Raw genomic sequence first — 18,707 nt, forward strand, 5'->3', positions numbered from 1 at the left:
CCAAATTCATTTTCAAAGCATAGGTTTTTATTTTGCAATGCACACAAGAAAAAGAAAAATCAGGCTTGTGATAAAAATGACTGTTGCAGTGGATCGAAGCTAACAGCAGCTTTTGCATTCCTTCTCTTTGGGTATCAACCTAGGAGCTCTGCTCCGCACCCGGAGAGCAATACAACTGATTGAAACAGCAGCCGATTTGAATACTTCAGCTTCATGAAGCCTCTGTCCTAAAGATACCACTGCCATTGTAAAACCCTTCTCACGCCCGCCACAGTGACGTTTGCACTGGCACGCTGCATATCCCGCCGTGTATTTCAATTTGTACTCTTCAGTTTTCTCAGTCAGAATGTCGTCTTAAACACACAGACAGTAATATAAACTGAACATACTACCACCAATAAGTACCTAAGGTAGTCATAAAAAAAAAAAAAAACATTTAAAAAACAAAACCAAAATAAATACACACACACACACGGTCCAGGTTTTTGTTTCAGCCAGCTCTCTTTATAGCAGTCTGGTTCTAAACTTATGATTCAAGAGCAATCACTCTGTCTGTAAGAGCAGTCATGTGCGCACTGGAAAGAGAAGCATGTTTAAAAGCACACATTTTTGTTCATGGTTAAAACAACAAGCTGGACTGTTGCTGGTACCTGAGGACCAGGGTTGAAATGTCTGTAGCCACATGGGCTTCCCCAGCCCTCCGCATCCCCCACTCACCCCTAATGTGGTGTTATGCCTGTTGTAACCAGCAAAGTGCAGAATGCTCTCAGTAGCCATGGCCAGGCCAGTGTGCTGGGACAGACCAGACACCCAGTTCTGATGCTTATTTAAATATTCCTAAACAACAAAGAAATTAATTATCTTTATTACAACAAACGTAAAAACCACAGAGAACAAGTTGTCAATATCACTTTTTTTTTTTTTTTAATTCAAACTGAAAATATTTTAAAACAAAATATTTGTTAAAACCCTTAAAAAAAAAAAAAAAAAAAAAAACAGGGAGAAAAATGTTCAGAAGCTTATAAGAAACCTACTGCACATATACTCTGTGTCCACAAGAGGGAGACAAATAATATTTATTTGGCAAATGGATCGGTCTCTGCTCCCAAGTATGGGACTTAACTAACAGAAGCACAAACCTGAAGATGTGATTTAGTGACAGTCGGAGCCCACTTCATTGCCTCCTTCAGAATCTCACCACAGCGTGCTGCAAAATCTTTAACTATGCTCTGGAACAAGAGAGAAACATGCACAAGAAATATTACTATCACATATGTGATAGTGTCTCATTTTCACACCCCATTACAGGTCTCTAATGAAATCTGGAAACGTAACGGACTGAAAAAATACAACATTAAAAACTTGCACAAAAAGGGAGTGCAGAATGGGTGAAACTGCTATGCAATGCAATAGGAGTCTTATTGCCTTCCCTGGTGTGAAGGGGAAGATTGGGTTCTGACACTTGCATCTGCAAATTAAAACTATTATTAAAAAAATGAACAAATGATAAGAAGTCTACCTCTCTGGCTTCATAGGTGTCTGGAACAGTGATTCTGTGTGGAGTGTCTGGAATGTCATAGTAGGGCTGGTCCTTGTGAATATCCTACCAACAAACAAACAAACAAAAGATATGACTTAACAGTTTGCTGTTCATTACAGTTCACATAAAAGAAACTTTACATATTTCAAAGACAAAAGGTTTTAGCTGCACGTCTCTCTTTACAATGATGTCTAAAGTGTCGAAAACTGAAGTCTGAAGTGTTTTTGCAGTTCGTGGGTGAAATACATTTCGCATCCAGCAGCATTAGATGTGTTTGGCAATACAGGTTCTTTACTGTTTGCATGCAGATGATTTGCAAGGCGTTACACGTACAGCGCTGAGGGAGACGGAGAGGGTCTGAAGGATGTCCAGCATGGTTTTCAGAACTCGTCCACTCCACAGCAAGTGAGGGAACCTGCAAGAGACACGAGGCAAACGGAAGCTCTTAAGAAACTGTAATGGGGGATCACAGTTTAAATGTATGGTCTGCATCTTTAACTCCCACACAAACTCTGTATCTGGCCCCTCTAGTCCTGGGTTACTCACATTTCTGCCAGCCCTGACAGGTACTTGTCAGCTACTCTCCGGATCCTTTTGTGAATGTGGTTAAAATTAACCAACAAAAACTGGGCGTGCCTCTCCAGCTCCTCTTCATGCTCTTTAGTTTTGGGCTAAATGGGGGGGGGGGGAATATATATCTCGTGTGATGTCACTGAACTTTTTCAAACAAACAGAGATATACTGGTATTATTAATGGCACCAACCTTGTCAGCCATCATTTGCAGGAAAACCTCAAAGACCTTATCCGCAACTGCAATCACACACTGCATCATTCCTATTGAAATAATGAGATGGATTTAAAAAATAATAATAATCAGCTACTGCAATCACACACTGCATTATTCCCATTGAAATAATAATAATCAGCTACTGCAATCACACACTGCATCATTCCTATTGAAATAATAGTAATCAGCTACTGCAATCACACACTGCATCATTCCCATTGAAATAATAATAATCAGCTACTGCAATCACACACTGCATCATTCCCATTGAAATAATAATAATCAGCTACTGCAATCACACACTGCATCATTCCCATTGAAATAATAGTAATCAGCTACTGCAATCACACACTGCATCATTCCCATTGAAATAATAATAATCAGCTACTGCAATCACACACTGCATCATTCCCATTGAAATAATAATAATCAGCTACTGCAATCACACACTGCATCATTCCCATTGAAATAATAATAATCAGCTACTGCAATCACACACTGCATCATTCCTATTGAAATAATAATAATCAGCTACTGCAATCACACACTGCGTCATTCCCATTGAAATAATAATAATCAGCTACTGCAATCACACACTGCATCATTCCTATTGAAATAATAATAATCCCCTAATGCAATCACACACTGTATCTAAAATAGTAAGATGAATTAAAAAAAATAATATTATTCAGCTACTGTAATCTTATACTAAGCACAATGAAAGCTGGTTTACAGAAGATTATTGATACATGTCCTCGGATTATATTAGCATTCATATTTACTTACAATGATTTGCTGTACATGGATTTCACCTTGCAATATGAAACAATCACAGCTGGGTTTCTAGGAAACACAGACAGAGTTTGTATCTACCTGACTTGTCTTTCTGAATTGCTTTGTCCTCGAAATAGCGGAACATGACCTGGAAACGGTCTGGATCCATGGAGCGCAACACCCTGAAATAAACATGTCAGTGTGTAAAACGAGACCCCAACAAAACCTAAAGGTGTGTTCCAACAACGCGCATTTCACTGGCCCTGGTTCTACTGCATAAACTTGTATTCAACTGCAAACAAAAACAAATCTATAAATGTGCAGAATATACCTCATATACTCCAGCCTGTAGACAGAGAGCAGGTAGGTAGACATGGCAAAGTCCAGTTTGTTTATCAAAGCAGCTACTTCAGGAGGGGGGTCCAGCAGGTTTATAATGGTGCTCCTCAATTCATTCAGCTCAGCCTGTGTGGGGAATGTGGGGTGGGGTGGGGTGGGGGGGGATATTCTCAGATTAGCAACTGAATCTTTAAAAAAAATAAAAAAAACAATGACACACACCCACACCCCACAGCTTTCCAATTTTACACTGATCTGAATTAAGAGTATACAGAGTTTCAGCTCAGTACATAAATCCATCACTGTTCATGATAACACCTGACTGTTTTCCTGTACTACATATTCCAGTATGATCAGTTGGCTCTATCTATCTATCTGCTTGCGTCTAGCCGGGGCCATGGCAGTAAAAGGATGGGCTGAGCTCTCACAGGGGTGACCGTGTCATTCTTCAGGGCTGAGTTGTACTGCAGCTCGGAGCGGAGCGGCTCTCCACTTGGAAAGGTCAGCAGTGGAGACTTGGACGCAATCTCACACACTCCTTCATACCACTCCTCTGGCCACAGGCCTGCAGCGTCAACAGAAAAACAATCAGTCACGTACTGCGTCTTTCACTGTCCCTTAGGACTGTGCATTCAAGCACGGGTTATCTGTCATCTAAGCAAATTTAAATCTGGCATCATTTGATTTTAGTTTCTACTTTTCAGAAATGTCCCACAAAGGAATAGAAAGAAAAAGTGAAAACTCTGGAAATTATGTGATCATCACATATGGATGATTTTAACACACAAAAAAATACTTCCGAATCAATGGCAACTAAAAGAATGTCTATTATTGATATAAACTGACATGTTATTCAGGATCAACATACTGAACTACATTATTCAGCGATTCTAACATGAACATGTCCTTTGCAATCCTACTTCCCACCTGAGCCCTCCACAGCAAAGCCCATCACCACGGAGTAGAGCCAGAAATCACGGAAGAGCTTCTGCAGCCTGGGTTTGGCTTCTTTAATAGGGTGCAGCCTCCGAGTCAGCTAGCGGGGAGAGAGGAGAGAGAGAGGAGTGTGAAACAGCAACACAAGCTAAACACATCAAACAGAAAGGGAGTCCCTCGTAATAAAAACAGAGCTCCTTCATTATTCCCAAACTCCACTAACTAGGCCATATTGACAGTACTATATTGTAACTTACTGTGTAAACACCTTCTCTAAATCACAGCATTTCAGATTGATTGTCAGAGAGCAAAACACCAAGGCAGCACTGCATTTTCTTTTGAGATCTTTAGAAACATAACACCTGTTTTACAGGCCAGGCTTATGCCTGTATTTGGTGTACATATTAAAAGGCTGACCGATTATAAGGAACAGATAATAAATTACAGGTAGATAGGTGCTTTTGGGCATCTACCTGGCAGTGTGTTTTGTTTCATGTTTTTCAAGAAGCAGCCTGCCAGTCCATCAAAGGGTTAACAGCTTGAGAGGGACAAGGCCGTTTCCTCAGTTGTTTGACTTAGAAAGTGTTTACTCTGGTTTGCACACACCACAAGGACATCAAAGTACACTTTTAAAAACAGAGCTCTTCACCCTGCGTGTGCCGCGTGGAACTCAGATCAGCTGCCTGCTTCAGAGGACACTGGTAAGAACATTTACATTTCTACAGGGAGAAAGCTTTCAGCAACACTTTCAAAACACTAAAACTACTGCTTTCATTAACAATGCAGCACTTCCAAAGCATCTACTGTAACTTGCAACAGTGAACACAGTGCAGCACCAGAGCAAAAGGCATGGTACAATCCTGTTATGCTGTGTACCGAGCCACAGAAACAGATACTCGGATAAACTAGTTACTGTTTCTTTTTAAAATGATAGATATACTTAATTTAATTGTTTATAATTGTGATACAATGTTGAGTTGCCTTGTTGTACATGGATCCTTGATGTTCATGATATACCTTACTACAATAAAGCTAAATAAATGCATGTTGTATTTTTTTCAAACAGTTGAAAGGGTCTCCCAGGATGTGGTTCTTAGTCATTGTCGCTGTGGCATCTCTCTTCCCTTCACCCACACATTGTGGAGTCAAAGAACTGGGTCTTCACTTTGATTTACCTGAACTAGGAGATGTCAAGCCTGTACCACTGGAAGAAATCACAACCGACTACCATAAAGAAAACACTCTGACAAACACTCTGCTAGACGAAGAGCTAGAGGAAGAAGACTACATCGATTTCGACAAGCTGCTTGCCGAAGACGACGATTACATTGATATGATAGACGAGATTGAAAGCCCGGCTACCGATGTGGACGTTGTCATTGAGACCACAGACCCACAAATCAAGAGGGCCAAACTGCACAAGCTATTCCAAGGCAAATCCAGGATCCAGCGTCTTAACATTGTCAACGCCGACTTCGGGTTCAATCTCTACAGGAGCCTGAGGAACGGCGCCAACCAGTCCGATAACATCCTGTTAGCGCCGGTGGGCATTTCCACCATAATGGGCATGATTGATCTAGGGACCAAGGAGCAAACCCATCAACAGATATTCAACACCCTGGGCTTTGAAGACTTTGTGAACGCAAGCTCTAAATACGAGGACGCGACCATCCACAACCTCTTCCGCAAACTGACCCATCGACTTTTCCGACGCAATTTCGGCTACACCCTGCGCTCGGTGAACGACCTGTACGTGGAAAGCCAGCATGCCCTGGTCGACGCGTTCAGAAATAATATTAAAAACTACTACTTTGCCGAGGCCCAGTCCGTTGACTTCAAGGACCCTTCTTTCCTTGTCAAAACAAATCAACGTGTGGCGAAGCTTACAAAAAACCTGATTAAAGAAGCCCTGAAGACTGTCAATCCTGACACACTAATGATGATACTGAACTGCCTCTACTTTAAAGGTGACACATAAAAAGAATATAGTTTTGTCCAAAATGTAAAATTTGATCTGGTGTTTGGAAGACGTTACAAAATCGTTAGTCAAATTGGGTCATCAGACAGAGGCAAGGTCTAGACATATGAAATAGATGAAAGATGCAGGTTATCTTGTAGTACAGTTTCTTGCCCAGTGCTGTATAGCGGGTCAGTAGCAAGGGGGGGGGGTCAAATCCAGAACCTCTTGTCTATAAACCATTTGCTTGAAATAACACACATATCTTATCACAGGGACTTGGGAAAACAAATTTCCGGCAGATTTGACACACCACCGTAACTTCCGTCTGAACGACAAGGAGTCTGTGAAGGTCTCCATGATGCAGACAAAAGGGAATTTTCTAGCAGCAGCTGATCACGACCTGGAGTGTGACGTTCTACAGCTGCCCTACGTTGGCAACATCTACATGCTGATCGTGATCCCGCGCAAGCTCTCCGGGATGAGGAGCTTGGAGCGACAGCTGTCCTCAGAGGTGGTCAGCAAATGGGTGCACAGTATGACAAACAGGCATGTTTTCTCTTAAATAAAATTAATAAAATCAGTTCTGCATTGAAACTTGAATTAACTTTGGAGGATTACCAGATATTTGCATTTAACAATTAAGGGTGTCCCACTATTGTGTTAAATTGTTAGTCCAGTCATATAAAGTTTCAGTAACGTACAGCAGGCACTGTTGGCTGTATACTTAAGTCCTTGGTCAAAGTTAAAAAAATGCTCTGATAAGAGACCAAAAGTAAGTTATTAAATTAACAGTAACACACTTTTCCCCACTGTTCCGTTAGAACCCGAGAAGTAGTTTTCCCAAAATTTAAACTGCAGAAGAATTACAACCTGATTGGATCCCTAAAGGAGCTGGGACTCACAGATCTGTTTGAGGGGAATGCAAACTTCTCCGGAATGACAGACCAGGAAATAGCCATCGACATGGTAAGTGTAACATCAGCCATGGCTGTAAATTAAAAACCAGACCCATCAGTGTGATTTTCATCACCTGGGGGGATGATTAGACCCAACACACAAAAATACAACACTTCAGCGCTGCCTTCTGCAGTATATAAGTGCAGGCATGCATCCTCGAATTTGATTCAATCCTTTCTTCACAGTTCAACCACCAAGGTACAATCACTGTGAATGAAGAAGGCACTGAGGCAGCAGCTGTGACCAAAGTAGGGTTCATGCCGCTCTCTGCTCAGATCCGTTTCATTGTGGACAGACCCTTCCTCTTTCTCATCTACGAGCAACGCACCAACTGCCTGCTCTTCATGGGCAGAGTGGCCAACCCAGCAAAGGACTGACCCTTAAATAGTAGGAACACCACGGTGCTTCAAGTGGAGGTGCAACCATCTCGGTCCTGGATTGAACACATATCTCTGAGAGCTTTATTATTTTAGCATTGTTTTGTGCTGAAGTTTTAGTCTGTTTTGTTTTAGGTTTACTTTATGAAATTGAATAAAATATACTTTTAAAAAAAGCTCTTCCATGTGCTGCAACCTAGGAAAAGGATTTCAGCATATTTTGTTAAAATCATACCTCCTTAATTATAGTGGTTATTGCACCATTAGCGAAAGACATGTCTCATGAAAAAGTTATTTTACGGTCGTGGTGCAGCATTTTCCAAGTGTCCACGGATAGCGAAAACATTGGAAACTGATGCAGCATTCTGGTTTTGCAGATGCATTTTGTACAAAATGCAATTACATTTTAGTACACATTTTTCGTATGTAAAAGATGCAAATGAACAATTAAAGTTTTTGTTTAAAGCTTACTTGCTTCCGTCTATCCTTGTTTTGCCCCCCCCCCCCCCTTTTATATTGAATGAACACAGCACCTAGTGGATGGATGGTGGATGCAAGATCTCTTAAATCCCCCTTACCAGTGCACTCACAGACAGGGTCAATGACAGGCAAACTACCGCAAGTCAACATCTTGTTTTGCAAGCTGTTTAAATATTTGTTTAAAAAAATCAAACATTAACTTAATGACAGGGGAACTTAAATAGATGTTTAACAGTAAGCAATTTAGTTGATCCTAATCCCAAATAATCTGAACAGATCATGTAAATCTTCATGCACATATCTGTTAACCAGAAAAACAATGCAAAGGTCTTTGCCATTTATCAAACGTGTGACCTTTGAGGTTCAAATGTCTAATGTTCAAGGGGACTTTTCAACTGTCTAGAACTGCAGCTGATCTAACTACAATAGACATCTTTCAGGCAGGGCTGAGACGACATGCAGGTGGTCCTGGCTTTCGTACAGGCCCTGCACTCAATACAATGGACATGCCTGGAATTAGTGTTGCATTTAACTACAACAGATTTCACGGAAACTGAAAGTGATCCACAGAAAGAAGATAGTGTGCATTTCCAGCTTTATGTGCAGCGTCCCAAAATAACCTTCCGTTTTGCACGGAAAGACTTTCTTGTGTCTGTTTTACATTTTTCAATAGTCTGAGATATTTTAACGTCATTTAACAACCTTTTAAAATCTGTAACAATGTTTCTTTATAAAGCAGTACGGGACACTACACCTTTAAAACATTCACCAACAAGGGGTTTTACAAGCTCAAACTGCTGATCTGAATCACATCCTGTCCTCGACTGTACTTTAAATTAAAGAGACATTGCATTCTCTATACATGTGGCTTGCTACAGCCACAGCTCCCCTAAATAATGTCTTTCTTTCCATTTCACACACACTGAAGCTAAACTGCCTATAAATAAATGGCATGCAACAAATGCCACTAACTTACTGGTGACTGTATTCGTCTGAATGTGTGTTGAACCATATCTAACGATGTTCTTACCACAGCAATGACTGGAATAAGCACTCCCAGGTTTCCTGCACTGCTCGAAGCCTGAAGAGAAAGGACACAAATACGGGACATTAGTACCAGAATTTACATGTATTGATTTTGTACAAGTAAATCGGGAATTAGTAATATAATTAAATTACTGTTTAGCTTTTGGGTTCCGAAACATTCATTTGAATGACTGAAAAGGGAGACTTACAAGTCTATATATAGAAATCCTACTACAGTAATTAAACATAAATAATCTGTATGCAGAAAGCCACCATGGGATGTTGGATCGCATACAGCACCTTGAACAGTAAATGTCTCTCTCTCACACTTCACTACCAATCGAGAAGTATTTCTTGGTCTTAGACTCTTTATATTCCTATTTCAAAATAGAACATATTACACTATTCACTACCTCCTAAAGAAATCGCTCTATTTTTAGTTTTGATACTAAAGTCACTATATAACGATACAGTGCTTGACAGATAGCCCTTCTCTTTGATCTATCCCTATTTAAATACTGTATTTGCATGCCAGTTCATGGACCTTTGCTCTAGTGCTTGACTGGTTTAGAGTTAGAGACTGACTGGTTAAAGAGCATCAGCTCTAAATCAAAGGATTCCTGCTCAATATTAAGGACACTAGCTTCATAGCTCAACCATGAACGAAGAATGTGAACATGAATCCCTGTACAACTACCTGTGCAATTAAAGCAAGTAACTGGAATGAACTGAGCCCACTTAACGTTGGCTTGCTAGGGTTGTAATAAAACCTGCAATCCGAAATGTTCAGACGTGTTTAAAGGTCTCTTGGTATATGTTTTTGTAATCCACTGGTCCAGACCACAGTTTTTTGCGAATCAGTGAAGAGAATAGCCTGGAATTTTCCCCAAAGATGTGCTAAAGACTGAGGACTTGCAATACATCCCGTCCTCATTAGAATAGAATATCCAGGAAAGCTGGCATGTTGGAGAACAGAAAGATCATATTTTTGTGCTTTGTTTTGTGACGCAACCATTTTTTCATGTCACACGTAGCACTGCTTCTGAACAGCAAACACCATCATCATACTCGTCAATAAGGTTTATTATACCTTGAGGGCTGGTCCTTTCTCACTGGCCCGTTCACTGGCTCTCTTTCCCTCCAGTCCCAGCTGGACAAACAGCTCCAGCAGATTGACCAGCAGCTCATCCACCAGCTGCTCCCCCTGCAGGTTTGCTGCTATGTTAGCGAGAGCATTGATCACAGCGAGAGAACAGTGCCTGCAGACACACACACCAGGGAAAAGTGTATCAGTGCACTTTCACATTCCAGCTCTTTTACCCCTCACCACAGAAATCATACATACCTGCGCTTATCTTCCTGCTAATGACACCTTGATTATTATTACCACATTGAAATGTCCCAGGCAAGAATATTAAGGGAGACAAATTGGGACAAGCTCCTGACTTTGGTTATTATTACACTTCTCATATCAATCGAATACATCAGCGATACTACTGCCACTAACTGCTTCTAAAGCATTACCATGTATTGTACACTGACAGGCGACTGCATGCTACCTGTATCCATGGTCCTTGTAGTCTTTCGTAGCGGAGTACACCACTGAGCTGGCTTTCACACTGATCTGCTGGAAGAGGTTCCAAACTTCCTGGTAAATGTATTGCTAAGAAACAAGAAAGGACAGTCAGAAGGTGTAAACCATACATGAGTTACAAACACCTTTATATTAGGTGAAGGGGTAGAAAGTATGGAAGAAATTGTCATGATCCAAAGCTAGGTTCCCCACTGTGTAACGCAGTTTGCATGGTCTTAAAACACTGTAGATATTTCTTACACTGTTCTCCCTTGTTACTTTGCTGTCTGACGTACCTATGAAAACAACTGTTTCTTTAGATTTCCACTCACACCTGAAGAGACCTCTGAGGTCCCATAAGCTAGTAATTATATATTGTATTATATAGATTGTAGTTAATCTAATGAACAGTATCACATCTTCAAATCTATTATCACTGTTACCTTGCTTAACACTGCAAAAACAAACCTCTTATTATGAAATCTTGTTTTTTTAAAAAATGTGATATAACAAGTGCGCTGAATAAGTGAAGAGTCCTTATACAGAAGAGTGTAGGTGATATTTCCTCATATAACGAGAGTAAAAAAAACATTAAAAATAATTCCTAACTTCAGAACTTGCTTATAGTTTAAAATCCACTAGGTGGCAGCAAAATCCACCAGCATCTTAATTGCTAAAGACAAAAACACTCACACAAACCGCTAGGATGGTTGGTATTCACAAAGTCCACTGCTTTCGAAGATTTTAAAGAGCAACGTTATTTATATCTGCCACAGTTTCAACTGCATAGATCCTATTATCAGTCTGTAGTTACATTTTTTGCATGTTATCGGGGCAAAATCTGAAAATATGTGACACCGAGAGGATGTGACACTCAAGTGGTGTACTTAAGGTAAAGGTTGCCTTTCTTCTTTCGAATATCCATTGGGCAGTGCTGCATGCAGTATTATCCAGATACATACATTGCCAGTGATGACCATGCAGCCCAGCTGGTCAATGATGAGCACGTCGAGCTGGGTAGGAGGCTGGCAGAACTTCTGCTGCAGGATCTGCAGGATGGGCTCCATGACCTTGGGGGTGTCCCTCAGCGCCACGGCAATGTGACCAAGGGATCGAATCGTGTGGTCAGGAATAAGGCGGGCCTCCCTACACAAAACAAAGAGCCCAGACCCAGTTTAAAAGAGCAGTTGGCTCGTTATTTAGCATCCTGCGCTGACTTGGGAAGACTTCTGTGCATGCAAGCCAAGTTACATTTCAAATAGCAACTGGCTTACTTATCATTTTCCTGAGAAATGTACAAACGGTTCGACAGACTGGCCAGGAAAGCCTCCACAATCACAGGATCCATAGTCAGCCCAGCCTCGAGACACCTGGGAGAAAAAGCAAGCCAAAATCACATAAAGAAAGAACAGTGACAAAACACTACAGGGACTAAAACAGCGCTGTATACAAGTGCAATTCAGAGTTAAACAGCTCTCTCTCTTTGCTGAACTGTTTATTACCAATGCACCCCTTCTCACCTACAGATGTTGTCTATTGAAATATCTCTCAGCTGTTCATACATCGAGGGCTGGCTTTTCTTGTTGGATAAAACATTCAGTGTAGACTGAGAGTACTCGTTAGTCACACTGATCTTAATTTCTCCAGTGCCTGTTGATAAAAAAAAAAGTAAAAAACTCCTAATTACATTACACAGCTTCATCTCACATTTACAAAACCAAACACAACGATAACTGCTTTTGAGAAGGTGTATAATTTCTTTTGTGAGGTGTTTTGCAATAATAATAAAACCCAGACAATTCAAAACTCTCTCCAAACACCCAAACAGTACCTTCTGCTATGGAGTTAAACCATTCACACACAGACACCCCCACCCCGTGAAGTGCACAGTATCACCTTTCTGTTTTGCCTAAAGCCCAGAACACATTTAAGCAGTTACCTGTGTGATATTGACTGTGGTACTTGTACAGTTTGACCAACACTGGAGACGGAACCACAAGGAAATCCCGAAGAGACATGGTCACAGAATGAGCAACCACAGGGAAGCGCTCACACAGACGGCCCAAACCCTAAACAGGAGCAAGGATGCAATGTACATTACAGAACTGTTCACAGCAAAGTAATAGCTAAACAACTGGGGAGTGCATTCCATAGTGGCACATCATACTTACCTGTCCTCTGGGATAACTTCGGAAGAGTCTGAGTTACAACTCTACGGTCCTATCCTGCTACACCTATAATCTACCACTATACACAGCCCCCCCCCCCCCCCCCCCCCCCCAAAACACTTTTCATTTTTGCCCATCAGCCTTGCACACTCACACAGCACTTACAAGATGATTTAAGTTTACCTGTAGACAGCAGATAAGCAGTGGCATGTGAGCGATAATGACTTTACTTGATGTTTTGGACTGCAGTTTCTCAGACAGCTTTGTGCACAGGTTCTCAGCACCTACATTGGAGACAAAGAAAAATGTAATGCTAAACTTTTTTGCTAACTTTCTAAAATTCAATTCTTGCCATGTACCTTCAATTGCAGAAGACAATCAAACATTTTTTAATTTACTTTTTTAATTTTACATTTTTAAATAGCTGGCCGTCAATCCAACCCAGAAACATTCCCCATTCAATCCCCTGTAATAGAAAATATCTAAAAAATACATTGGGGTCTATTTTAATGATCTAAACAGAGGTGGATCTTAATAGTGCCGCTCTTTAACTCTGTATTAATCCCACTGATTAATCCCCAGTGCTTATTTACTGACCCACTTCTATTAACATTACTACATAAAATAAAAAAGCAGTGAAACGAGCTGCTTGTAAAAGCAGGTTTATAGAGTAGCAGTGTTAGGATTATTAAAACAGACCACAGTTTCTCTCTCCATTGCCCATCCTGTACCTTGTTCATCCTTAACTGCCCACACCATCAGGTCCACACAGGCAGCATTGGCCTGGCAGCGCAGTTTCAGAGGGCTCAGCTCATTGTGCAGTCTCTCCATGTCGTGAAGTATCTTCTGCAGCTCAGACTGGCTGCTGCTGAACTGCTCCAGCACAAAGTCATGGACTTCCTTAACAAACGAGGTCTGCAGATCTGTCAAGAACAGAATCATCTGAACACTCACACACAGCGACAGGTTAATAAATAAATAAACTCTCTTCTAGTCTTTATATGGGGACGTGTGGAAGAAGCAAATGAGCCGGATGCCATGTCTAGTGGCCATAAATTGAACAATTCAACAAAAAGACATTTATTATCCATTCAAAATGACTATTTGCAACCGCTGTGAATGTCATGCATGTAAGGGCTGAGTTTAGTAAGAAACGGTAAGCAGGTAAACTCTCCCACGGCTTGCTGGGTAAATATGATTTAGTCGCTACAGTTTTCATGCAAATAAAAGCACATGTAATTTCCTAAAGCCCTGAGTACAGCCCTTGAAAGGGATACAAGACGTGATGCTGATTCTAACAGATAACAAAGTTCAAATAAAAAAGGTTAATAAAACCTGTCCTTACCTTTCATATAGTACAAAGTGTCCCTCAGCATTTTAAACATGGCCACATACAGGGGGTCGCTAAAGGTTTTGTAATAGAGCTCCACTTCAGGATTAACCTGAAAGCAAAATAATGAACAGCGTGTGAACAGGGCAGCATGTAGAAGTGCATGACTGGAAATGGGCTTCACGAACATGAGGCAGCTGCTGAAGAAACAGAAGGGTTAATGTTTGAGGTAATTCGAAAGTGAAGCATGAATCTACAATTATACTGCAAAATACGAATGATCTCAAGAGTTAGCTGGACTGGTTAGGAAAAATCGTGGATATGAGGTTTTTCAGATCCCAAAAATGAGAGACGCACCTCCAATACTTCTTCCATGGTTGCATCCAGTGTTTTCAGAACCGAGTCCACAACGACCCGCTTCACCTAAAAAACAAAACAGTGACGAATACCCAATACTGACACAGACAGAGAGCAGTTAACCCTTACGAAAGTCCTCCCACGGTTTTACTCTGCATTTACCATTGTATTTGCTTCACCACACACCTCTGTGCTTTATTAGACTCTGCTATGCTTTTACTACAGATATTATGGTATATTAATATGAAAGCCCTCTTGATACTAAACTCAAAAGACCACATTTTCTAACCTTTTATTTTTTTTAAACTTGTGACCAAACTATTAACAGCAGCATGTGCAAACAGTTCAATGAACAAAAAAAATATGCAAGCAAGGAGTGAACGCGTGAGCAGGACGTGTGTCGCACGCGCACCATGTGTAGAAGCTGCCTCAGCACATCCAGGGGAATGGCAAACTCCTTGCTGCTGCTGCCAGTAAACAGAGGAGACACAGAGAAGCTGGAGCTGATGGTTGAGAAATAGTAATCGGGATCTACTGCACTGCCATCTGGAAGATAGGAACCTAGAAAGACAGCCCAGGTTACAGGTCAGATTAGTAACAACTAGTCATATATGTCCGAATAGAAAGAATAATAATAATGAGCCTCCTTTTGGAATTATTGAAGCATACTAAAACCCATATTGCATAAGTGGGTTTTTTTTGCCGTCTGCTACTTTGGAAATTTCCTGAGCAATGTTAATCCTTTTAGTGTTTAGACAACAGATTACAATGAAACAATGAAGCAGAAGTCAACTGTGCTCCAAGTAAAGATTGTTAAACAAGAAAAACATTATGATTAAAAGGAGACATAATATTATAAAGCATGTAATAGGCTTTACCTTCAAAATACTGCGTGTTTGGTCCTCCAGGGGAGCTAGGAGAGGGTCCTCCAAGATCTGGGCTAGGCTGGAAAAAGAACATGTATATATGACTAATACAGTACTTATTGGTAACTGCAGAATTGAACTCTTCAGACTGACTATCAGCGTGATTAACTGTAGAATACACTTTGTCTTTGACAAACTATTTTGGATTCATCATGATAAGCAAATCAACAAACAAAGAGCTTAGACACTGCAAGGTCTAGTCAGTCTAGACTTCGTATTCAGTTAATACCACGAGCTACTGGCTAATAATTCTGTTTCATGATTTTAATAAGAGTTCAGCACAGGCGCAGAAAGACAGGCCACTCCCTTTACCTGGTGCAGAAAGACGGGCCAAGCTCTTTACCTGATCAGAAAGACAGACCAATGTAAAACTGCAGTACATTCTTCTGATTGATTTAAATATTAAGCTCACTATTGGATTTCTCTGAGATAGCCCGTCTTTCTGCACCTCTGCCAGGATTTGTTTGCACACTAACCTGCGAGGTGTTGGAGACGCTGCTGGTCTTGCGCTTCAACGAGTCCCCCTGGCAGGCAGAGAGCAGCGAGCTGGGCATGATGGACCTGAAATCATTAAAGGAGCGCCTGCGCAACCCCTCCAGCTCATCAGCAACCCGTGGAGGCTGCAGGGATGTCTTGGGGAAGAGTTTGGAAAGAAGGGACTCGTCCGTATTACTGTAGCGCCCGAAAGCTCGAGCAATTCCGATCAGACACGGGACTGCATATCTGCACAGATACTCTGCAAGATACAAACACAAAAACAAATTAGAATTCTTACATACTTGTGTAGAGCAATATCTCATACTTCAAAAAAAAAAAAAATCTACCTTTATCTTGAGATTGAGGAGACTGACACATCCCCAGGAGAACCTGCATCACATCCATAACAGCTTCCAAAATCTACAGGAGCAAATATTTGAGGAAAAAATGACCAATTACACCTCGCTGCTTCAACCCAGGTGAGCACAAGCTTAAGCTTGACAAAGTATAACATCAATAAGAATAGAGAAAAACTTTTCTGCATCAACACAGTTCAGTTTTGTTGCTTTTCTAGAACAATTGATGTTTATTATAACAGCGCCTTGCAATTGATGCTCACCAGAGATTGACAGTGTACTTTATCACAATGCGTAGGAGGGATTGACAAGCCTGTCATATACTGGTCTGTCAAACATGCCCCTTACCTCTCCTCGTAGTGATGCATCCCTCTGCGCTACATCAAACAGGAGCGTCACCAAGCAGAAGCTGAAGTTTTCTGCAACTGGCAGGGCTTCTATATGAAAAAAATATATATTAGTGTGTGTGTAATATACATATTACATAAGTAAAACTAAGGATTGGAGGCACCAAACTGTTTTCAGTAACATCCAGGAATTTTAACAAGACCTGTACAAGCAAACGCATTAAACATTCCCTACCTTTTCCTTTTCTTCCTGTGCTCTCTTCTATCCATTGCACTTTGTGTAACCCCTTCAGCAGGCGAAGCAAATATGGAACTATAGTTTCTTTATGCTGCAAGAGAAAAGGACGTTTGTTCATTCATTTTAATTGCTGTTTTTTACCTGTCAAAACAAAACACAAGTAGCCAGAGGATGCAAACTGAAAGTCCAGGGCTTGTAACCAGAAGGTCACCGGTTCAAATCCCACCTCTGCCACAGATTGACTCACTGTGTGACCCTGAGCAAGTCACTTAGCCCCCTTTTGCTCCATCCTGCGGATGAGATGTTAAATCAATGTCCTATTGTAAGTGACTCTGCATATAATGCACAGTTCACAGCCAACCTCTGTAAAGAACTTTGTGATGGTGGTCCACTATGAAAGGCTATACAAAAATACATACATACATACATATATAATATACATATATATATATATATATATATATATATATATATATATATATATATATATATATATATATATATATATATATATAAACACTAATTAGGAGGTAAATTGGTTACTAATGGAAACAGACCCAATGACACACGTTTCGACTAGAAGTCGTTTCTTTTGCAAACACTTCTTTGTGTCCAAGTTGCCACTGCCTAGTAAGTTTACCTGGAGCTGGGACTCCACCAGAAAAATCCCCAGCGCAATAACTGCGTCCCTCCGCCGCTCGTCCAGCTGACAGATCCCGTGGAAATCCACCGGGCACATGCATTGCAGCTTCTGAACCTGGGTGGGTGCACAATGAACTGCATTAAATGTAATTAAAAAATAATAATAAAACAGATGGGATGAGGGCCATTCACTGAAAACTCAATATTATTACACTGCGCCACGCCCACATTTTTTGACGTGATGCACAAAAAGTGATCATCAAAAAAGTCTTGGTTTTGCCAGTAGTCTGCTATTGATGACTTTGTTCGTTGTAACAAACGTTAGATTTTTTTTAATGGAATGGCCAACATTGTTTATAATAATAATAATAATAATATAATAAATAATAATAATAATAATAATAATTAAACAACACTCACAAATCTTATGGCTTCTTGTGAAAACAAGACTCGTTTGTTAGTATAATCAATTCGTAAAAAATAAATAAATAAACCGTTTATTGCATCAACATAAATGTGTGTCACCTCGCAACGGTGGCTCAGGGAAGGAATCAAATCCCACCGGAGTATGCTAGAGACAGGAAAGGTCTTCAGAAGCTCCTCAAAGTCCCTGGACAACTACACTACAGCCCAGCCTCCCTCTAAACTAACAGAGCGAACAGCATTATCTCTCCCAGTATGTAACACTCTGGGATCTGAAGGGTACTCTGATTTGTCAATTCAAAGAACAAGGATGCGCCATTCATAGCAACCAAAACAACACCTCAAACCGGGCCCAAAACATTACGCCCAGAATTTGCCAACCCGGTTTATATAAACAGCCGACAGGCCCGCGAATTACCTTGTCTAGCGGCGCAGGTCTGTGTGCGGCCAGGGACCGAGAAAGAGACAGAACGGTGTTGAAATAAAACCCGCGGCTTCCACCCCCTTCCACCGACATCTTCCTCCCTCCATCCGACAGGGAGCAAACAGCGGGGGCGGAGACGGCGCGGGAGAGGGGACAAACTGCTCAGAACCGTGCAGAAAGACAGGCAGGGAAAAGCAAAGGCAAAATTCAAAAACACAGCAAAGGAGCTCCAGCTAAACTCAGCTTGACAAGAACCGGCCTCACCTGAT

The 18,707-nt window shown here is 41.0% G+C and overlaps 2 protein-coding genes across 5 annotated transcripts in view; one reads left to right on the forward strand and one right to left on the reverse strand.

Moving 5' to 3' along the window:
• Positions 1 to 18,676, reverse strand: part of LOC121299480 (phosphatidylinositol 4-kinase alpha) — a 35,600-nt gene extending 16,924 nt beyond the window's left edge. For 2 of the 3 annotated variants that reach the window (XM_041227199.1, XM_041227197.1), the window contains exons 1-29: positions 18,433 to 18,676; positions 17,590 to 17,706; positions 16,947 to 17,040; positions 16,713 to 16,801; positions 16,356 to 16,428; positions 16,008 to 16,267; positions 15,484 to 15,550; positions 15,018 to 15,166; positions 14,606 to 14,671; positions 14,264 to 14,360; positions 13,650 to 13,841; positions 13,102 to 13,202; positions 12,690 to 12,819; positions 12,271 to 12,400; positions 12,025 to 12,120; positions 11,713 to 11,896; positions 10,737 to 10,840; positions 10,268 to 10,436; positions 9,182 to 9,232; positions 4,369 to 4,477; positions 3,870 to 4,006; positions 3,434 to 3,567; positions 3,202 to 3,284; positions 2,305 to 2,375; positions 2,087 to 2,211; positions 1,874 to 1,955; positions 1,520 to 1,603; positions 1,140 to 1,229; positions 718 to 837 (exon numbers count right to left, since the gene is read on the reverse strand). In XM_041227199.1, coding sequence (XP_041083133.1) covers positions 718 to 837; positions 1,140 to 1,229; positions 1,520 to 1,603; positions 1,874 to 1,955; positions 2,087 to 2,211; positions 2,305 to 2,375; positions 3,202 to 3,284; positions 3,434 to 3,567; positions 3,870 to 4,006; positions 4,369 to 4,477; positions 9,182 to 9,232; positions 10,268 to 10,436; positions 10,737 to 10,840; positions 11,713 to 11,896; positions 12,025 to 12,120; positions 12,271 to 12,400; positions 12,690 to 12,819; positions 13,102 to 13,202; positions 13,650 to 13,841; positions 14,264 to 14,360; positions 14,606 to 14,671; positions 15,018 to 15,166; positions 15,484 to 15,550; positions 16,008 to 16,267; positions 16,356 to 16,428; positions 16,713 to 16,801; positions 16,947 to 17,040; positions 17,590 to 17,706; positions 18,433 to 18,531 — 3,303 coding nt within the window. In that variant the 5' untranslated portion in view covers positions 18,532 to 18,676. The remainder of the gene's footprint in view (positions 1 to 717; positions 838 to 1,139; positions 1,230 to 1,519; positions 1,604 to 1,873; positions 1,956 to 2,086; positions 2,212 to 2,304; positions 2,376 to 3,201; positions 3,285 to 3,433; positions 3,568 to 3,869; positions 4,007 to 4,368; positions 4,478 to 9,181; positions 9,233 to 10,267; positions 10,437 to 10,736; positions 10,841 to 11,712; positions 11,897 to 12,024; positions 12,121 to 12,270; positions 12,401 to 12,689; positions 12,820 to 13,101; positions 13,203 to 13,649; positions 13,842 to 14,263; positions 14,361 to 14,605; positions 14,672 to 15,017; positions 15,167 to 15,483; positions 15,551 to 16,007; positions 16,268 to 16,355; positions 16,429 to 16,712; positions 16,802 to 16,946; positions 17,041 to 17,589; positions 17,707 to 18,432) is intronic. The other variant, XM_041227198.1, reaches the window with a different exon arrangement.
• Positions 4,985 to 8,141, forward strand: LOC121299481 (heparin cofactor 2-like). 2 transcript variants are annotated; one of them, XM_041227200.1, is made up of 5 exons: positions 4,985 to 5,078; positions 5,444 to 6,344; positions 6,610 to 6,883; positions 7,159 to 7,303; positions 7,480 to 8,141. In XM_041227200.1, the coding sequence occupies exons 2-5, from the start codon at positions 5,462 to 5,464 to the stop codon at positions 7,669 to 7,671; spliced, it is 1,494 nt and encodes a 497-aa protein (XP_041083134.1). In that variant the 5' UTR covers positions 4,985 to 5,078; positions 5,444 to 5,461; the 3' UTR covers positions 7,672 to 8,141. The 2 variants fall into 2 exon arrangements, with proteins under 2 accessions (XP_041083134.1, XP_041083135.1); XM_041227201.1 differs by lacking the exon at positions 4,985 to 5,078 and adding an exon at positions 5,136 to 5,224.
• Positions 18,677 to 18,707: the final 31 nt, after the last annotated feature.

This window comes from Polyodon spathula, chromosome 25, assembly GCF_017654505.1.
Source record: "Polyodon spathula isolate WHYD16114869_AA chromosome 25, ASM1765450v1, whole genome shotgun sequence".
In the NCBI taxonomy this organism is placed as follows: Eukaryota; Metazoa; Chordata; class Actinopteri; order Acipenseriformes; family Polyodontidae; genus Polyodon; species Polyodon spathula.

Bases quoted from the DNA above. Each gene is read 5' to 3' on its own strand.
- LOC121299481 (XM_041227200.1), top strand. From the start codon at position 5,462: ATGTGGTTCTTAGTCATTGTCGCTGTGGCATCTCTCTTCCCTTCACCC. The intron at 6,884-7,158 runs GCATGTTTTCTC...CTGTTCCGTTAG, and splicing joins GTGCACAGTATGACAAACAG to AACCCGAGAAGTAGTTTTCC. The intron at 7,304-7,479 runs GTAAGTGTAACA...CTTTCTTCACAG, and splicing joins AGGAAATAGCCATCGACATG to TTCAACCACCAAGGTACAAT.